This window comes from Biomphalaria glabrata, chromosome 9 (assembly GCF_947242115.1).
Source record: "Biomphalaria glabrata chromosome 9, xgBioGlab47.1, whole genome shotgun sequence".
NCBI classification, from domain to species: Eukaryota; Metazoa; Mollusca; class Gastropoda; family Planorbidae; genus Biomphalaria; species Biomphalaria glabrata.
In genome coordinates this window covers 44,145,657-44,167,588 of record NC_074719.1, presented here as the reverse complement: position 1 = coordinate 44,167,588, position 21,932 = coordinate 44,145,657, and the positions used below count along the sequence as shown (strand labels likewise).

General features: G+C 35.0%; 2 protein-coding genes across 11 annotated transcripts in view; both read left to right on the top strand.

The window, feature by feature from the left end:
- Positions 1-21,850, top strand: part of LOC106071500 (serine/threonine-protein kinase N2-like) — a 64,004-nt gene extending 42,154 nt beyond the window's left edge. For 7 of the 10 annotated variants that reach the window (XM_056040091.1, XM_056040088.1, XM_056040094.1 and 4 more), the window contains 17 exons: positions 269-420; positions 1,928-2,157; positions 3,173-3,318; positions 3,544-3,653; positions 4,418-4,561; positions 4,777-4,852; positions 5,654-5,791; positions 6,658-6,887; positions 9,828-10,048; positions 10,226-10,298; positions 10,760-10,939; positions 11,538-11,689; positions 12,313-12,532; positions 12,643-12,750; positions 14,000-14,080; positions 16,847-16,906; positions 17,950-21,850. In XM_056040091.1, the coding sequence (XP_055896066.1) occupies positions 269-420; positions 1,928-2,157; positions 3,173-3,318; positions 3,544-3,653; positions 4,418-4,561; positions 4,777-4,852; positions 5,654-5,791; positions 6,658-6,887; positions 9,828-10,048; positions 10,226-10,298; positions 10,760-10,939; positions 11,538-11,689; positions 12,313-12,532; positions 12,643-12,750; positions 14,000-14,080; positions 16,847-16,906; positions 17,950-18,093 (2,465 nt within the window). In that variant the 3' untranslated portion in view covers positions 18,094-21,850. Of the gene's footprint in view, positions 1-268; positions 421-1,927; positions 2,158-3,172; positions 3,319-3,543; positions 3,654-4,417; positions 4,562-4,776; positions 4,853-5,653; positions 5,792-6,657; positions 6,888-7,075; positions 7,100-9,827; positions 10,049-10,225; positions 10,299-10,759; positions 10,940-11,537; positions 11,690-12,312; positions 12,533-12,642; positions 12,751-13,999; positions 14,081-14,348; positions 14,430-16,846; positions 16,907-17,949 lie in introns of all 10 variants that reach the window. The other 3 variants (XM_056040087.1, XM_056040086.1, XM_056040093.1) reach the window with 3 other exon arrangements.
- LOC129928052 (uncharacterized) overlaps positions 1-21,932 on the top strand; it is a 235,825-nt gene that overhangs the window by 188,199 nt on the left and 25,694 nt on the right. The window lies entirely within an intron of this gene.

The window sequence follows — 21,932 nt, the reverse complement described above, 5'->3', positions numbered from 1 at the left end:
ACCTGGCTACAGCTAATTTGAATAGCTGAACTAGCACATTTTCTTGTTATTTTGTACTTGCACCTCCTCCCTACCCCCTTTAGAGTTTTCTTTGTCTTCAAGGGCTCTAATGCTTTTATTTTTAAACTGTAAGTTGAAAATGATTGTCAAATAAGAAGACGGCCTTTTGTGTCTGAATACATCTGTAAGATTTATTCTAGTTTTTATTTCAAGATCAATATACCTAGGTATGAAATTTGATGGTGAATTATTGTTTTCTTCTGCCCAGGCAAAAGCAGTGAGGTTCTGTCCCCTCTAGATTTGAGGTTAGAAGAGCTGCGTCACCACATCAAGATAGAGTCTGCAGTTGCTGATGGGGCCAAGAATGTCATCAGGACGTTACAAAACTCAAAATCTGAAGACAAAAAAGCTCTCAGAGAAGTAAGAAGCTGTTCTGATGGTGTATTAGGGACTTGCTCTTACTTCTAGTTGATTGTTTAATTGCGTATTAGGGACTTGCTCTTACTTCGAATTGATTGTTTGATGGTGTATTAGGGACTTGCTCTTACTTCTAGTTGATTGTTTGATGGCATATTAGGGACTTGCTCTTACTTCTAGTTGATTGTTTGATGGTGTATTAGGGACTTGTTCTTACTTCTAATTGATTTTTCTGATGGTGTCTTAGGGACTTGCTCTTACTTCTAGTTGATTGTTCTGATGGTGTCTTAGGGACTTGCTCTTACTTCTAATTGATTGTTCTGATGGTGTATTAGGGACTTGCTCTTACTTCTAATTGATTGTTCTGATGGCGTATTAGGGACTTGCTCTTACTTCTAGTTGATTGTTTGATGGTGTATTAGGGACTTGCTCTTACTTCTAATTGATTGTTTGATGGTGTATTAGGGACTTGCTCTTACTTCTAATTGATTGTTTGATGGTGTATTAGGGACTTGCTCTTACTTCTAATTGATTGTTTGATGGTGTATTAGGGACTTGCTCTTACTTCTAATTGATTCTGGATGTGAGAAAAAAGGAATAAAAATATCATGGGGTAAAACAGGGACAAAAACACTTTTTATTATTGTATACAAGAAGAAATGAATGTATCTACTACAAAATAAGTTAGCTTTATCTATGCAGCATATATAAATATTGCAAATGTTAAAAGAAGACTTATTGAGTGTTGCTGTCTGTACCTCAAGATTACTGTTGCGCCTCTGTGGTTATAGAGTACAAAATTATAATTTTTTTTTGTTTGGGATCAATAGTCCTATTGGAAATCCAAGTATTTTATTCTATATTTTTTTTGTTGACATTTACACTTTCAATTCATTTGCATCTAAAGTTTTGAGACAGAAAAAAAAAGAGTATGATTGCAGGATATTATGAGGAAGGGGTATCTATGATGTTTAACAGCTTCCTTTTACACATTGTTTGATCTTTAATATATGTTCATTCTCATAGGCGTAGTTTACTAGGTCTACTCTGAATTAAACTTTCAAAGCTCTGCTATTTTTTTTTATTTTTTTTTACTATTTGTAACTTGTTCTTAATGTACACCCAAATGTGAATGTCCAGTAGAAGACTATTTGTTATACAAGTGTGAATAACACTGTTTACATAAAATAAAGAGAACAAAGTGTTGCTGACTAAAAAAGGGTTACATAACTGACTAGTGTTTTTTTTTTTTTCGTTACTTACATAAAATTGAGTTTGACAGCCCCTTTAATGACCTAAAATTACCTGAAGTAACCAAATTGCAGATTTTGTGTGTGGGAAATTGGATGACTATCAAATTCAACTATTATAGACTTGTAAAGCTGTTAAGCAGAATATGTTTAAATGTATTATTTATTTGAAATTTCTTAGCATCCTATATTCTGAGCATAAGTAGATGTTATTTGATAGTTTCATGTCCTAATGTGGAGGTTCTTCTGTATTCTGAAAGGCTCAGACCAGGCTGAGTGACTCCAGTATGAAGCTGGAACTGATGAGGATGTCCCTGGAGGAGAGGTACAATGAACTGGACCCCAACTCTCTCAAAGCCAAGCAGTTGAAAGAGGAAGTGGATGAACTGATCAATCCCTCCTACACCCCTTCCAACAGGTTCTCAAACCAGAGGAGGAACTCCAACTACTTTAGTAAACCTGCGTCACTCACTGGCAAATTGGAAGTCAGGTAGTTACAGTCTACTTTCATTGGACAGACTTTGTCTAATATTCTCATAAATATAGTTATTTTAATATAAATTTCTTAAGCAAATTTTTGACCAATTGACTCTATGGTCAAAGTTCAGAAATACATTTTAAAATCTAAATACTATTCATGTTTAAATAAATAAAATATGTACAATGAAAAAAAAAATCCCAATAGTATTAATGTCTTAATAGTTAAGAAAAAAATGTACAATATAAAAAAAAAGTCTATACTATTGATATCTAAGTGCCCCCTCTGAAGCCGCAAAATAGACCCCATTGTTTATTCTCTCTCATCAAAGTAAAATTACCCCTTGAAATGTAGTGGTCAACAGGCTATTTCTTATTTAAAGTGACTAAATAAATCCCTTATGATGTAGTGGTTCACAGGTTATTTCTTATTTAAAGTGACTAAATAAATCCCTTATGATGTAGTGGTTCACAGGTTATTTCTTATTTAAAGTGACTAAATAAATCCCTTATGATGTAGTGATTCACGGTTATTTCTCATAGTAAAGTAACCCCTTGAGATGTTGTGGTCCACATGTCATTTATCTAAATAAAGTAGTGATTCACAGTTCATTTCTCAAAGTAAAGTAATTGCTTATTAAGATGTAGTGGTTCACAGAATAATAGTTGGCTAGAGTGTCATGTGATAAGCACTGCAACCAATGCAAAGGTTCATATTGGTGATGGATAAACCTAATGCAATTCTAAAAAATCCTTAAATCAAAATCTTGGCCATAACAGTATTTTAAGTTACAATTCTTAAATTCAGAAATTAAGTGCTGCAGCTAGGTCACCACATAAATCTCCATCAAAGTTTTATCTTTACAATTAGGATTAACTTGGAACGTCTCTGTAAAGTAATCAAGGACTTACATAGATACCCAATATATATTTAAAAAACCTTGGGTTGTCAGTTGTTTGCATAGACTTAAGCTAGGTTTTGTAAAAAAGTATTTTAAAGTCACAATTTCATTCTGCGTATTTCTCAGGTTGGTGGGTGTTCAAGGTTTACTAGAAGACATTCCTGGAAGGCGTAAAGACAATCTACAGTTGCTGATGTCTAGTCCTGGGGAGAGTCGGAGTCTGCTTCGGAGAGGGAGCAGCAAAATGTATAATATTAAAGATGAGATAACAAGTAAGCGTAAACAGCAGGCTTAATATAACTAAATATCAACAATTCTGTTTTGTTCAGAAAGTTCATGTGGGTAATGGTATATTCTTGGATAGCATAAAGTGAAAGTTTTTTTTTCATTTCAATTTCGGTGTGTCCTTTACATGTGCCAAAGTTGATATGAACATTTTGTAACACTTTCTTCTATACTAGTGCTTACGTTGTCATGTACATTTTGTTGTTGTGTAGATGAGGTCATGTGTGTCCTCAAGTTAGACAATCAACAAGTTGCTCAAACATCTTGGAAACCTTGCAATCAGCAGTGCTGGGACCACAGGAGTTCTATAGACCTAGACAGAGTAAGTAGCTCATTTATATGCAGACCTTTTTGTGAGTTGTGGATGTTTCTTTCAACAATGAGTCTTTACCCATCTACATTCATCTGAGTTCAAGGTACACCTTTTAAGTTGTAAGAAGGTTTACTTAGTTTGTCCTGCTTACAAAAATAACCTAGTTTTTATCCATTTTAGATCCCTTACTTAAACTTTGGACTTAGATCCTGCCACTCTGTTTAATGCATTGGGCAGCAAGCTGTCTTCATAAAGATCTGCCACTGGCAATGTCTGAAGCCTCTTCCCAGGTGTCCACTGCTCTGAGGTCCTCCATGAAAGTCTGGCACCGAATTATACCAGGACCTCCCTGTTTGCAATTTCCTCATGTCATTGCATCTCTTGGTATGCATTATTCTTTCTGTCGGAGGACATGTGCCGCAAACCTTATGCGACGCTCTGTGACACCCTCATTAAGTGGTCGAGTCCCTGTTCGGCATGGATTACTTAGTTTGAGACCCTTGCTATAAATAAAAGCACTTTATGAAAATTATAAATATATGACCACTTTGCAATATACTTTTTGGATGTCATATTGACTTACTACCTTCTTATTTGAGAGTTTTGACTTACTATTAAACTACGCAGCTAATTTTTTTGCTTTTAGTATTAATAGTTTTTAAAATATTCTATTTATGATACGTTATTGAAATTCTGACTTTCCAATCAACTCTTGGTTTTTGTCTATATATCTTGTGTTAAGAGTTTACTTTGTTACTTGTTTCTGTTCCCAGTCCAGAGAATTGGAAGTAGCCATCTACTGGAGAGACTGGAGACAAATGTGCGCTGTGAAGTTTTTGAGGCTGGAAGACTTCTTAGATAATCAGAGGCACGGCATTACGTTACATCTAGAGCCTCAGGGTATTTTATTTTGTGAGGTAAAACATTACATAGTGCTTCTAAAATTATCCATTTTTTATCAGTTTAAAATTATGGATTAAAAAAAAAAATTAAAACATTATTGAATAAAGCAAGTGGCTGTATAGTTATTGTATAATAGTAAACCATCTGGGCTTTATTGTAAGGTGTCTTCACAACATATATGTCCATTCCCCATTAATTTTAATTGTTTGATATTTTTATGTTTGATTAGATCACTTTCCTGAATCCCACATTGTCCAGAAAACCAAAGTTGCAGAGACAGAGAAAAATATTTCCTAAACACAAAGGTTAGTTTTGAGTTTTCAATTTTTAAATGATTTTTAAGTTTCAATCAGGTTAAGCCTGTTTGATTGAAATATCTCCTTTCCAACCCCCATTTAAAAATTAACAAAGTCATGTTTTAAAGTGTTACTGACACTTGGCGTATAATGAACTGCTAAGAAAAATGTACATTTATTTTTTTTTAAATGTAGCCATTTTCATAGAAGAAAACAAAATTAAAAATGTGTATAACATCTTAGTAAGTAGAAACAAATGTATTGTGTATTTAGTGCCTTTTCCAGCTTCTCTTTTCCCCAGTCAAGTCACTTGATCAGTGTGTTTCTTTCCCGCCTGATTACATCTTACCCTACCCACTTTCTTCAACATTGAACTCTTTTCCTAAAGCACATTTTGAAACTTTCTTCATTCTTTTTTAATTAAGACGCAGATACTCCAGTTTAAAAGTTTGATTATCAATAGTAACTGGTTTCAATGTCTAATTTAGAATAATAACATCCTTTTTTTTTTAATTTTTACTTTCACAAAATTCAAGTTTCCATAAAACACACATTAATATTTTCTTATTCTTAATTATCTTAGCTACATGGTGAAAATGAATATTGCAAACACTTTTACCTACAAATTTATATTCATTAATATACTAAGCAATTAAATGAACAAGACCATCTTCTATTTTGAAGTAACGTCCGTATAATATAAGATAAGACCAAAAATTTTTCACATTAATGTACTAAACAATTAATTAGCAAGGCCAATGGGTTCAGGGTGGATCAAGTGTTAAATAATTGTGTGACTTTTGATTTTAGGTAAAAACTTTTTGCGTCCCAACGAGATGAACATTAATGTGGCCACCTGGGGTCGCTTGATGAAGAGGTCACTCCCGCCCAACTTCTCAGATCTGAATGAAGCAAGAAATCATCAAGAGATTGTTCCAACCTCTCCAGGTAGTTTGAAATCTCCTTGCATCATTCTTTGGAATAATAACAAAATTATGTGCTGATGTTTTGGATCGGATATTTCTTGGAAACTTTAGTAACAATGATAGTGATTAATGTTTTCCTTTCCGAAATTCCCTATCTAACCAACTTTCTTTTGTTTGGCAAATCTATTACATAAGCAAACTGTTTTTCCTTTCTTAAACCACATTTTTATTGATTTTTTTTTTTTTGCATCCAAAAAATTTAATTTTTTCATCCCTCTTATTTCATCCTATTTTAGAGAGATTTCAGGCTCACAAATCCCTATTAAATGAATCCAATATATCAGAGCTTTTCAAACTTCATGTAATCCTTGTCATCATAGCTTACTTTTGCACTTGGTTAATTGTATTTGTGATTTTCTGTTTCTTTATGAAAACAAAACAAATAAAAAATGTAAGTTAAAAACAATTAGGCCAAGAATTATCCAATTTTACAAAAATTTAGTTTGTTATAGACATTTTTTTAAAATTGTTACTAGAAATCGACTGTCTCAGTCACATTCTCATGTTATAGTTTGTTTTTAATTGTTATTGCTAAGTTTAATTTTTTTTTAACAAGTGTAATTTCTTTGACTACTCTTTCATCAGTTGTCAATTTTTCTTTGATAAATTTCAATTTATTCTTTACTAATTTAATTAGGGAAAAAAAGACATTGAAATGACTTTATGCTTTTAGAATTGAAATATTTTTGTTAAAATTTTATTTTAATAACTGAAACTGAAGTAGTAGTCAAGCAGTTTAAAAAGCTCTGATTTAAGCGATGACAATTGCATCAATGTAGTTCATGGTTCATGTGTCAGCTGTAACAGTTCTGGTGTATTGTTGTCCAGGTATCATGTCACAAGACAGGGGGCCACCAATTTCACAGATCAACTTTGAGCCAACGGAACCAGTCAAGAGGCCCAGGGAGACCAGCAAGAGGAAAGAGGAGGAAGCGGAGGATTCCAGGAGGGATAACTTGTCTGCTGCCCTCCCTGCCCCCCTTCACCACTCCCACTCCTACACGTCCAGACAGCAACAAACACATCAAACACATTCGAGTGAGAGAGAAGATGTACAGGTTAGTCACTTGATACACATCAAACACATTCGAGTGAGAGAGAAGATGTACAGGTTAGTCACTTGATACACATCAAACACATTCGAGTGAGAGAGAAGATGTACAGGTTAGTCACTTGATACACATCAAACACATTCGAGTGAGAGAGAAGATGTACAGGTTAGTCACTTGATACACATCAAACACATTCTAGTGAGAGAGAAGATGTACAGGTTAGTCACTTGATACACATCAAACACATTCGAGTGAGAGAGAAGATGTACAGGTTAGTCACTTGATACACATCAAACACATTTAAGTGAGAGAGATGTCCAGGTTAGTCACTTGATACACATCAAACACATTCGAGTGAGAGAGAAGATGTACAGGTTAGTCACTTGATACACATCAAACACATTCGAGTGAGAGAGATGTCCAGGTTAGTCACTTGATACACATCAAACACATTCTAGTGAGAGAGATGTACAGGCTAGTTACTTGATACACATCAAACACATTCGAGTGAGAGAGAAGATGTCCAGGTTGGTCACTTGATACACATCAAACACATTCTAGTGAGAGAGATGTACAGGCTAGTTACTTGATACACATCAAACACATTCGAGTGAGAGAGAAGATGTCCAGGTTGGTCACTTGATACACATCAAACACATTCGAGTGAGAGTGAAGATGTCCAGGTTAGTTTAGTTACTTGATACACATCAAACACATTTGAGTGAGAGAGAAGATGTCCAGGTTAGTCAATTGATACACATCAAACACATTCGAGTGAGAGAGATGTCCAGGTTAGTTACTTGATACACATCAAACACATTCTAGTGAGAGAGATGTACAGGTTAGTTACTTGATACACATCAAACACATTTGAGTGAGAGAAGATGTCCAGGTTAGTCACTTGATACACATCAAACACATTCGAGTGAGAGAGAAGATGTCCAGGTTAGTTACTTAATACACATCAAACACATTCTAGTGAGAGAGAAGATGTCCAGGTTAGTCACTAGATACACATCAAACACATTCTAGTGAGAGAAATGTACAGGTTAGTTACTTGATACACATCAAACACATTTGAGTGAGAGAGAAGATGACCAGGTTGGTCACTTGATACACATCAAACACATTCGAGTGAGAGTGAAGATGTCCAGGTTAGTTACTTGATACACATCAAACACATTTGAGTGAGAGAGAAGATGTCCAGGTTAGTCACTAGATACACATCAAACACATTCTAGTGAGAGAAATGTACAGGTTAGTTACTTGATACACATCAAACACATTTGAGTGAGAGAGAAGATGACCAGGTTGGTCACTTGATACACATCAAACACATTCGAGTGAGAGTGAAGATGTCCAGGTTAGTTACTTGATACACATCAAACACATTTGAGTGAGAGAGAAGATGTCCAGGTTAGTCACTTGATACACATCAAACACATTCGAGTGAGAGATGATGTCCAGGTTAGTTACTTGATACACATCAAACACATTCTAGTGAGAGAGATGTACAGGTTAGTTACTTGATACACATCAAACACATTCTAGTGATAGAGATTTCCATGTTAGTCACTTGATACACATCAAACATTCGAGTGAGAGATGTACAGGTTAGTCACTTAATACACATCAAACACATTCTAGTGAGAGAGAAGATGTCCAGGTTAGTCACTAGATACACATCAAACACATTCTAGTGAGAGAAATGTACAGGTTAGTTACTTGATACACATCAAACACATTTGAGTGAGAGAGAAGATGTCCAGGTTAGTCACTTGATACACATCAAACACATTCTAGTGAGAGATGATGTCCAGGTTAGTTACTTGATACACATCAAACACATTCTAGTGAGAGAGATGTACAGGTTAGTTACTTGATACACATCAAACACATTCTAGTGAGAGAGATGTACAGGCTAGTTACTTGATACACATCAAACACATTCGAGTGAGAGAGAAGATGTCCAGGTTGGTCACTTGATACACATCAAACACATTCGAGTGAGAGTGAAGATGTCCAGGTTAGTTACTTGATACACATCAAACACATTTGAGTGAGAGAGAAGATGTACAGGTTAGTCACATAGTTTGACACTTTGTCTGTAGTCTTGTGAGGCATTTTATGGCTTTGCAGCGTCTCAAGTGATCACTTGATACACATCCATGGTCAAAAGTTTGGCATTTCTTATTACCAAATGCTACAACATTTTCAACCTGTATCCACATGTGTTTAGTATCTGTGATTTATCAGCCTTCCTTTATACTTGCCCTGCTCTGATTTTGTTCTCCCAACTGCTGGTGTCATTTTGAAGAGCTTTATATGATGCTTGCATCATTATTACATCATTATTTGTAAGAGTGGATGACCGTAACCTCTTGTCACCATTAATTTTTTTGATATGTTTTGTGAAGATCAGGAAAAATATCTTTTTTTTTTCTTTTTCAAAAGTTATTATTATTATTTTGGAGATCAATAGCCTCCATCAAGTTGAGAATCTTTATACCAAGTCTTTAGCAGTGGCCCCATAGAATAAGGGTTGATTGGCTATAGATCAGTCTAAAAAGAAGAGTATTTTTGGAATTCTGCAATGCCACATTTACAGTCAACAGCTGATAATGGGGCTTCATTTGGGATTGTTAGCAACAAATGGAAATTTTTAGATGCAAAATTGTTGTCTGGCTTTTTTTTTTTCTCTTGATATTGTAGATTTATAAATGATGAACTCATGAACTGCGACTTTGTTTTTTTTTTTTTTTCATTTGAGTGAATACTTCATATTATTTCAAATACTTGGTATTAGCTTGGGAAAATAAAAGTCTTTGCTCACAATTCTATTCACTCCCAGAATTTTTACCTTCTCAATAAATTGTAAATTACAATTTTAAAATAAATCCTTTAGCTTTGTTCTATATTGACTTATCTCCTTTTTTTTTTCCACAGCAAGCATTATCGAATTTTGATTTCCTCGGCGAGTCCACCCCAAATACCTCTTCCACGGAGCTTGACCTCTCCACTGTACAGTCACCCGAGGTGCAGCTTCGTCAGCACAGGCGTACGCCCAGCCCTCCCCTCCCTCCTACAGCGCCCCCCCCAGCCCTGCCTGCAATCATTCCACCAGAGAGGCGACCAGTCCCCCCTCCCCCAGTAGTGCCAGAGCCAGAGTGAGTATTCATTGATTTCTGTAGTGTGAGTGTGGCCCCTATTTAGCTGTCAAAACTTTCAATATGGTTACATGTGTTTGCTGTGAACTTGACACGAACGTAATCACATTTTTTGAAAGTGTATTATTGTAACTAGATTGAAGGTTGACAATTTTTTTATTTCTATTTCACTTTCAGTTTTGTTGGTCAGAAAATGAGAATGGATGAATTCAGGCCAATCAGTGTCTTGGGTAGAGGCCATTTTGGCAAGGTAATAAGTCTGCACATCATTATTTTGCAATTGTAAAGAGAGTTTGTTGTTGACAGGTGACCATAAGCTTCCCATTGTAAAGCCAATCTAATTATGTCTATATGTTAAAATAATTATTATTTTTAAATAACTGAGAAAAAAAAATGATTTGGAAAATATTTTATCAACACAACTATTTTTCAATATGTTTGCGAAAATGTATTAATCTCACAATCCTTTTATAACATTATACAATTAGATGTTACTTCAAATCTCATAATCCTTGATTGACATTTGACATTACATGATTAGATGTTACCGGTACTGCAAATGTCATAACATTACCTGATTAGATAATACTGCGAATCTCATAATCTTTGTATAGCATGATTAGATGTTACTGCAAATCTCATAATACTTGTACCACATGACATGATTGTTACTTATGTTGAACTAGAGACCTATGTCTTACTTGGTTGCAGGTATTGCTGAGCCAGTACAAGAAGACTGGGGAGTACTTTGCCATCAAGGCTTTAAAGAAGGGAGACATTATAGCCAGAGATGAAGTGGAAAGTTTAATGTCAGAGAAACGCATCTTTGAAGTCATCAACACCATGAGGCACCCGTTCTTAGTCAACCTTTTCGCATGTTTTCAAACTGCTGTAAGTCGCCAACTAAAACTTGTTAATTTACAGACGAGTGAACATTTTGGACTTTCATATGAAAATAAGAGCATATTTCTGTGTGGTGCTTTGCTATTATATTGCTGTGTAGCATTCTTTAGTGCGAAATTATCCTTATAATTTCTTTCATTAATTTTATTGCTTTAATTCATTTCATGAATTCCTATTAGCAAGCTCATGATAATACGGCCTGAATATAAACTAAGAATTACAGTTAAAACTTGGTCAACAGCAGTGCCCATAGGTTAATGTAACTTTGAATTCTAGGAATGATTATCAAACTTTATTCATGTCTACTTAATAACCACTTGTTTAAATAAACATTTATGTCAGGTACACCATATTCAAACAGATGTTTTAGAATTACATTCTCCACAAATTCTTGCAACTCTAGCAATCAGTATTGAAAGTTTATCTGAATTCTTATTCTTTATATTTTAGATTTAGATTATGTATATATTTCATTAAAAATATTATCCTAGACATGGTTAATAGATGTGTAAGGTAAGAACCATAGACATTGTTACGACATTTCTTTGTTAGGTCTGCTTGAAATATGCGTTTGACCTTTGTCTAGGAACATGTTTGTTTTGTGATGGAGTATGCCTGCGGTGGTGACCTGATGATGCACATACACAATGATGTCTTCTCTGAGCCACGAACTGTGTTCTACGCTGGGTGTGTCGTTCTGGGCCTGCAGTACTTACATGAGAACAAGATAGTCTACAGGTGAGAGATGACACTAACGCATGTACTAAGTAGACATTACATGCTAGGTTGTCAAAAAGAGAGCAATTAGAACATGAGTTTACAAACATCGGACTGATTGGTGAGAAGTGTGATGTCATGTTCTAGAAGGGGATTGAAAACGTTTGATTGTGGAATTACGGTATAAAATATGAAGTTAACTAAATATAGCGAGGTGATGAAAGGTTTGTATGCTTGTTGGTACAGACCTATGGCGTGGCCTTGAGCTATTGGTCTCTTCTGACCACAGGTTGCAACCTCATAGGTCAGTGTTCAGGCCTAGTATGTGGATTGGTCTCAATATCTTAGATACTGGTATTGATTTGTTTTCAATGAAAGTTATAGTTCTTTAGTAATAGTGTTAACATCAGTGTGTTTGTTCTGATTGTAGAAAAAATGTAACATGCATTTCATCCAAGTAAATTATTTATGAAACAGTCAAATTATTCATTTGAGCATTTTAAGATCTCTAACAATATCAAATCTATAACTGCTAATTCTTACTAGACACACCCACATCCACTTAGCAATCTGTCTTCTTTTCTTGATTTTAATTTTTAGAAAAACAAATTAACTAATATGTTGTTTTTTTTATAACCTTTCAGAGACTTAAAATTAGATAACTTATTGCTGGATTCTGAAGGCTACCTCAAAATGGCTGACTTTGGCCTATGCAAGGAAGGCATGGGCTATCAGGATCGTACAAGTACGTTCTGTGGCACACCTGAATTCTTAGCCCCGGAGGTGTTGACGGAAACATCTTACTCCAGGGCTGTAGACTGGTGGGGCTTGGGGGTGCTTATATACGAGATGTTAGTAGGGGAGGTAAGTCACTTTGAGAATGTTTTATCTTCACTGATTTATTAATGTTCAATTACATTTTCTGATGGTTGATATGTCCAGACTTTGACTTGTGTCTCTCTTGTTTCGACCAGTCCCCATTCCCTGGTGATGATGAGGAAGAAGTGTTTGACAGCATAGTGAATGAGGAAGTGCGCTACCCTAGATTTCTTTCAACTGAGGCCATTGCCATTATGAGGAGGGTAAGTGTTTGTATGTAAATGGCAGTAGAATTTAACGTAATTCCGTCCACGCCAAAGGGCTTGGTTAATGCTAGGGTTTGAAGTTAATGATAGTACATTTAAATGTTCCCATTGAAGTGGAGAGATATTTTTTAGCACTTATTCTAAATGTGTTTCTCCACCAGAAGGAAAATTTGTTTTCATGCAAGTGAAATGTGTTTTAAAAAATGCAGATTTTTAGTTTAACTAGTTTAAGATAGCTCTTACAGTTCTTCAAAAAATGTCTCTTAGTGCGTGAATTAAGCCTTAAAAGAAGTCAGATTAAGTAGTAATTAGGTTTTTGTGTAGGCTTAAACACATATAGTGAAAAAACTAATCAGTAATTATTAAAGTCTTTGGTAAAAAAAACTTCCTATGATCCCTTCTCTTTTAAAAGTAGCTTCTGTTTAAGTCTAAGTGGAGATAGTTTGCTCTTATCCCATTTTAGGAGTTGAATATTATAATTCAGTATAGGTCTGACAGTTGCGCTGGGTAGGGCACGTATCCCGTATGGGTGACGAACGTATACCAAAGGCAGTCTTTTTTTGGTGAGTTAAAAGGTGGTCGACGTAACAGATGCACCCCATGGAAACGCTTCAAAGACCAGCTTAGGTGTCAACTATCCTTGGCTGACATAGAAGAGAGCACCTGGTTGCATGTGGCCTCAGAATGAGACAGCTGGAGGTCACTCACGAAGGCGGTGGGATACACATTTGAGACCAAAAGAAAATCTGTCGAGGACAAACGCAGAAGGCAAAAAGAAAATCTAAATCGATCACCTGCGGACAATGGTTATGCTTGCCTTGGATGTGGCAAAATATGTAGGTCACAGCTGGGACTGCGCAGCCACGGGAAATACTGCATTCCTCACTAATCTTCGTACTCGAAGACTAGCCTTGTTTCCTATGTAATTCAGAAAGTCTTGAACAGCTGTATTTTTAAATATTTATATAGTGTTTCTATGTAATAGAATATTATTTTATTCTGACAATTAGGGATTTTCTCTAATGCAAAGCATCAAATCTTAGTAAACTAGATGTTAATAAAACTACAACTCTTTCAACTTAAAAAAAAAGGACAGTTATCTCAAAATTTCTCCATAAAACATTTGAAGATATTTATTTCCATTGGGTTGCAAATGTATGAACTATGTCCAACAATGAAGCCCTACATTAAACATGAACCTGGTGTTCATTGAACTAAACACAAAAGTCTCTCATTCTGTTCTAAGCTGCTGCGGAGGAACCCTGACAGGAGGCTTGGTTCCAGTGAGAGGGATGCTGAAGATGTGAAAAAACAAGCATTTTTTAGGGTAACTTTTGATGTGCACACTCTATGCACATTCCAGTGCATCATCTGATCAGAGACCTGGTCAACTGTCATGTACAACATTCTTGCAATTTACTCTTCATATTTTTAAAATAGTATTTTCTAAACTGACATTCTAAAGAAAAATTTGCATTAAAAAATTGACCAAGGAATCTGACCAAGGAATCTGATAAGATGATGTGCTGGACATGATACATGTGTTTTTTGTTTTGTTATTTGTTTTTTTTTCTTTGACTATGTCCTGCTCTTAGCTCATGAGGAGGAACCCAGATAAACGTCTCGGCGCCAGTGAGCGGGATGCTGAGGACGTGAAACGTCAGACTTTCTTCCGGGTAACACTGCCTTGCTGGGTGACAGTGTAGTTGATTTTAAACTGCACCCATGGCCTGTTGCCACCTTGTTTGATTTTCTTGTGCATTTAAGGACTGAGCATCTCATATTATCTATTAGAGTGTGATACTTATTCTGTAGTTGAATAGGAATATGCTGTTGCCAACTTTGTTTACTAACTTCAGAGCTACTGACACATTTGAGAAATGTGATTCCACCATCAAATGTGCATGATTCATTTTATTTATTACTAGACTTAAACACACTTGCTTGTTTTGTGTTGACTTGACTTTAATTTAGGAAAATACTTCACATTTTTTGTTGTTTTATTTGATTTTGTTTGGGCCATGCAGTTTTTTTTTTAATTTAGTTTGGCCTTAAGCATTAGTTCACTTTTATCACCCATATAGAACAGATTTTTTAAGTCTGCATTTTAACACTCCAGTTGTTCTTTTATCAATGGATCTGCATGCCTAGTTTTAGTTTTCAAGGACTTCAGTGCAAGATCAATAGAATAGTGTAACGCTTTTTACCAATAGTGTGTGTCTTAAATTGTCTGTGTCCTAAATTGTGTGTCTTAAATTATCTGTGTCTTAAATTATGTCTTAAATTGTATGCGTTTTAAATTGTGTGTCTTAAATTGTTTTTGTAATTGTTTTTTTTTACTTAGTGCTGTAAAATGTTTTATTTCCTCAAATTTTGAAAATAGGTTTGGCTCTAATAGTAGCAGATCATTGTAGAATTTATTTTAGTTTCATATCAGAAACAGTATTTGTAGTTTTTGCTTACAGGCTTTCTTTGATGATTTATAGAAATTTTAAGTTTGGGATTTCATGTCTTCTGAAATTGACAATCATAAACATAGAGCATGCAGATTGAGTTGACAGACTACAAACTTTAATTTCTCTCAGAAAATCTAGTTCTCCCTGTAAGCTTTCAGCATTGGTCCTCTAGCTTTCAACTTCAACTATTTGTTTCATTAAAGAATTTTTCCTATTCTGCGCCATTCTGCCCTAAGCAATATTTACAAAGCGGCAGGCTGCCTGATTGTGTGTGGTATGCACTCTGTACAGTTCTCTTGATGGTCCTGGGCTCAAACCCTGGCTGCCACTATCCCCTGCTGTTCTTCAGTAGGTAAAAATCTTCATTTCTGAAGGACCATCAAAACTAGTCAAGTGGTAAAATTTATGTATAACTCAAAGAACTAAAAATGAACACTATCTTATTTTCTTTGTAGAAAAACATTTTACTTGAGTCCAATATTGGCCTTGAAAAGCTGCCAACATTATAAACAAGCCAGGCCTGGTTAAGTTTTGTTTACAGTAGTCTTATGTCTTCTTGTTTTTCTGTCAACTATTCTCTTTGAAGAAAAGAGGATTAATCTGAAGCTCTTGTTTCCCAATGAAAGATTTGGATTTCCCATTCTTTTAGTCAACACTTGAGTACGGACAAAGTTTTTTTGTATTTACAACCTTGTGAACACCTTCCTTCCTGTACATCTAAACAAAAAAGTAGCTTTGGAAGTGAACAATGGCAATGTATTTATAATTGCAGTCTTCCCATGAAACGCTAAGTTGCAGTTATTTGTTGTTTGTATTCATGATATATTGCCATATAAAAGAAAACATAATGTAATAATTGCATGATTTGTTTTCTTATGGAGTGCAGGCAAGTGAAAGTAAGACCCCCCCAAAAAATACCATAACAAAAAAGTTGTTAATGTTTCTTTTTATACACATTCTTTGTCGTTACACATCTGCTTAATTAAAAAGACAAATGTTTAGCCTTTAGAGTATCTTCAAAAAGTTTTTCTCAGATCACTAATGGGGTAGTAATATCTCACCATGATGTTTGTATAGTTAATTGGGAATATTTGGTCGCTGTATTAGCCACACCATCACCTTCACCCTACTCACCGTGGCCACCATTACCTGCTGGCACCTCTCTGTGTAATCTGTTAAAGTAAGAACTATTATTTCTCCCACTGTGTGACCAGAAGAGAGTGACATATGGCTTAAATAGGCGAGTAAAGAAAAGATTTTGTTATGAATGAATGAAGCTCTCACCTGTATAACCACACTCAATGGGGCTCTGACCCTGTATAACCACACTCAATGAGGCCCTGACCCTGTATAACCACAATCAATGAAGCTCTGACCCTGTATAACCACACTCAATGGGGCTCTGACCCTGTATAACCACACTCAATGAGGCTCTGACCTGTATGACCACACTAAATGGGGTTAGCCTAAACTTGTGTAAAATCTATTCGGAATATCAAAGTGCGGAGGTGATCAAGTTTTAATTACACTAGTACAAATATATATATGGATCACATATACTTTTTCTATCTATTATTTGTATAGTAACAGTAAACTCATGCATAATCCAGTCTTATTTTCTTGTTGATTTGATACAGAATGTGAACTGGAATGATTTATTAATGAAGAAAGTGAAACCTCCATTTACACCTACCATTGTAAGTACACACACAGAAAACTCAGAACGTTGCTATTAAAATAAACAGGCGCTGAACTTTTAAAGAGACATATATTAAAATTGTTTTGGCCTTGCTATAAAATAAATTGTTTTGAAGTGAACACTGTCCTCTAGCTCTTAACAGTCATACAGCTAAATGATAAGCTTATTATTACCAGACTTTATAGTTATGTCATTTGATGTCTTCATAGATAATCTTTTACTTTTACTTCTAATTTGATTAAAGAAGCCAATCCTTGATACATATCCTTGATCACGGGTTATTGATCACCCAAAAAGTCTCTGATTTCATCCTTTTTTCCTACTTTTAGTATGTACACCATATGTAATCCAGGACCCATCCTTTAGACTTGGCCTTCATTTGGATATATCTTTTGCTTCTTTATCCCAATTCTGAAAGGTTTCCTGTCGCACTTGCATACATCACCCTGACCCAGTCTCTAGATCTTGTCTCTCAGACCTTGCAATCTATGGGGGCAGATGATGCAATTAAAGCTCATCTATTTCTATGGCTGAGGGTTAACAAGGGTGTCATGTGGCCAGAATAACAACCAACCACCCCTTACTTCCCTTATATATGTTGTTGTATGTGCTTCCTTAAAATCCTAGTGCTTAGTCCCAGTTCTCACTGGAATTCAACCTAAGGAACCCCCTTGATGTTAGAAGCTAAGCACTTGACCTCTCAGCTGCCATGACCCATATATATATATATGTTTATACATGTTTATACTAATTAATATTATTTTAAATAAATATTTTTTATTAATTAATATTTTAAATTAATATATTAATTACAGATATTTTTCTTTTCATGTCTAAACTATTGTAAAGGGTTGGACTGCTAGAGATAGAGATTGGGTTTAACATGTGGGCAGAAACGTTTTAAATCCCCAGTTAAAAAGATTTGATTTGTCTACTGTTGCCCGAGTATAAGACTGGGAATATAAAACCAAAAAAAGAAATGTTGGTATGTTAGACTGTAGATCAAATTATTCCGACACCATTTTTGTTTCTGTCTGATAGAAAAACATGGAGGACGTGAGTAATTTTGATGAAGAGTTCACGTCTGAGAGAGCCGTCCTGACACCGCCAAAAGACAGGAGGCCCTTGAACTCGGATGATCAGCGTCTCTTTAGAGATTTCGACTATGTTGCTGAATGGTGCTGAAAAAAAAAAATCGTATCACAAGAAAGGAATATTTTCAACTCACAAGACCACTTCCCTGGAAATGTTTAGTAATGGGAGTTTTAAAACAAAAACTTTGTACATTCATGCACTATGTTTTTTAATTTTCTGTTTGAAACATGTTTGCAATGAAACTGAACAAATCTTGAAGGACATAATGTTCATTAATATCACTTACTGTTCATTCCCTACTTTTTATTTTTAATTGTAGATTACGTTGTTAGGACCATACAGACCAGATGTTTTGAGTTATATTTGTTTACTTATGGTTGCTTTAGTGGGGGAATGGATTGCATAGTTGCCAACTAAATTGATTGTTGCTGCTGATGAGTTCAGAAAAGTTGGGCTGTAAAATATGTTTACAAAGCACTAAAAAAAAACATGAAACGATTCAAACACAAGAGGACTTCCTTAATCAGCTGGTCACTGCGAATGCTATATATATTTTTTAAAATTAGAAGATGTGATTGTGTAGGCTTATCATTCCTAGCTATTTAGAGATTTTTTTTTTAAAACCCAGCAGTTTTGATAATCTCCCTAGGTACTTATGGTTATTATTTGACCTATAGTAGACTTTTAGAAATTATTTTAATATATGAACAAATATTTTGTTTTATCAAATTGTTATTTTTAAATGGATGGAGAAGTTAGCTTTTTTTTAAGGTCAGGGAGTGAAAGTGATAAGAGTGTTGAATGTTTCTGAGTACAAACGTTTTCAAAGGTGCTGATTTTACTTTTGAGTAGGCTAGAGGTCAAAGGTTGCTAGTGTCCAGCATCCAAACACTTGGGCTTCCTTATTCATGAAGCAGTCATCAAGGCTTAAGATTCTCATGACAGCTGATTTGCTCAAATACTTTGCCTTTGTTAGTAGCCATTGTGATGTTGTTTGATCGGACTCTACTGATATTAAACCCCATCTTCAACAAAACCCAGATTAATATAGTACATTATACCCAGCAGTTCATGATGAAATATATATGTGCTTGTGAAACAGTTTATTTTTTCTTCTTTATTGTAAAATGTCAAGTCAGCATTAGAAGACTCAAGTCTTTATGAGCGTGGACTGGTCTAGGTGACTAAGTCTTTTATGTGTGTATGTGTGTATATATATATAACCTTTATACTTCACGTCTGCCATATTCCAATGTGCTCATCTACTTATCATGTGTTCCAATGCATTTAACAATTTTTTAATTTTTATGCTTTTGAACTTGTTCACTCCCAGGCACATACAATGTCATGGCTGTTGTGTTCTGTGCTGTGTGCTTGGCACACTTCATCATGTGTGAATGACTTCCTGTGCTGTAGCTGTGTACATACTTGACCCTCACCACATTTGTTTTCTCTACACCCTGCTATCCATTTCTCATGGACATTGAAAAAGTTGGTCTGGATGTGTTTAAAAGCTATGATCTCTAAAGATTTATCACTTCTGGAAACTAACCAGTGACATAGAAGCTTAGAATTGTATCTGTTTTTTCTTTATAGTTAAACCCAGTCAATGGTGGAGTAATTTCTCATTTGTGATGTATTGGTATAAACATTTTTTTGTCTTTAATTGCTCAATTGTATGTAACAAGTTCATGGTATTTTGTCAATATAAAGTATAAAGCAAATTTAAAGGTGATTTCAGAAAGTATCAGCTCCGTTAGACCTTGATGATAAAACTTGGCATAAATATTCTTTAGATCCAAATGGAGGCTCAGGGGTAGGTTAAAAACTAGCACCAACTTAGAGGATAGGGAAAGGGGCTACTTAAATTAAAAAAAAAAATGTTCACTTGTATAAACCTTGTTATATCTTTGTACTAAACCAGGGCATTGCTGTGTAGCTCAGATTATACTAGTTTGAGTCAGTTTGATTGGATGGTGACAGAACTATTTTTAATTTGATTCAGTTAGAACCAAATGAAGTTGTTGAATGTCTTGCTTTTGTCTTGTCTTGTACATAAAGTCTGCTGAATGAACTGGTGTATCTGCAACTCTCTAATACATCCTACATTAGTTTCTTGAATAAAATATAAAATACCCAGCTTGTGACTTAAAGCTGTGGAACATTCTGAGCATTTGGAAGAATTAGCTGCTTTTTATTTTCTCACTTTTACACATGCACACAAACTGACCTGCAACCTTAGATATTTGTGTATCAAATGTAACTCTGGTCAATTTTGTGTGGAATGATAAGTATTTCTCAAGTCTGGTTGCCTCGTTTCAGTATTTGTTGCTGCTTGAGGAAAAGATATTAACTTCTTTCTTGTCTGTGTTGTTGAATGTTGCTGCCTGGTCGTAGCTAGGTCCGCATAGTCACTTGAAATGGTGCAATCATCTTAATATTCAGACTCAAAAGATAATTCCACATAGTCTGGTCTTTTCATTGTCCCCAAAAAACTTGGCCATAAGTTGATGTGTGTGTAGTTCAGGGATGGTGAGTGGGCTAGGGGTGATAATTGGGCTGGATGACTGCTGAACAATTTTTCTGCCATTTAATTTAATGCCTGGTCTAACTTGTGCTGGAGTGTGTAAGAGTTGACTCAGCATTTAGGGCCCTAAACCTTGGCATTGTTCTATTGGTATGGACTCCTGTGTGTACCACTGATTGTTAGAATGAGCTTTGTTACTGTAATATTAGATTAGATTTTAGGACAACAGATTGATTAGTAGATTTGTGGGTTACACAACTGACTAAAATGTGTGTTGTGTGTGTGTGTAATCTGTTTGCACATTTCATGCCAAAGTTTTTTCTTATCTTGCTTCTACATTGTCCTAGATAATTTATCTGAGTGACTCCTTGCTAATTTGCTGCTTGAAAGGTTTATGCTTCTTCACTTGACTATTTTGTTGTAGCTTCAATAAAAAAGATCTCCCCTGCCTGCTTTAATGTACTGAATAAATTCTTGTCTTCTCTTACAAGTTTGACTTCTGTCCCCTGCTGGTTCTGGGGTAACTGTAGCACTGGGTGATAATATTTAAGCTTATGTGTCTCTTTGTGTATTAGATGTACATCTAGCCAGATGAAACTTAAAGATGGTGAACAGTGTTATGCATATTTGGTTGTCTTTTTATAGTATTGAGGGGTATTTGCTAAATGTATATTGAAGGTCCTCAGGTTCTCTGTGTTAGTATCCTCCTTTCAAAATGACTTCGTCTGACAGTGTCTCAGTGGACTTGATATTGAAAAAACAACAACATTGGTCTGGTAGTTATGGAATTTACATAATCAATTCTACTTAAGAAAAAGTCAAACCATTTTATTTTGTCTACACTACGTCCTGCTACTGTATAGTAAGCACTGCAAGACATTTCTTTGCTGGTTGCAATCATTTGAACTGTATTGAACTATTGATATAAATATTTATATAAAGACTATATATATATATATATATATAAAATGATGCATTACACTTGTGTAAATGAATTCATTTTTGTCTGTTGTTATATTTCGTTGTACAAAAATGGTAGTTTTTTTTTTCATCTGGCCAGATAAAAGTAGCTCTAACAACTAAAATTTCCCTGGGTGCCACTGAAACAAAATGTTATCCCTATAATTTGGCTCTCCATGTCAGTGAGAGTCTGGCCTGTTTAAAGCCTAGCCTGTATATAATGATGCCTGGTGTACAAACAAATTTTTATCTCCATGTATTCTATTGTAAAGCTGTTCTTTTTATTTGTATTATTTTTTTTTTAATTGGCAACATTTATTGACATGTAGTTTCTATTGAATGAATACACTGAATGAAGTTAATGTCTGCTTCTTTTTATTTCTTGTGTCTTGTCTGTCTGTTTTTTTATTATATGAACATTCAGCAACATTGCCATTAAGTT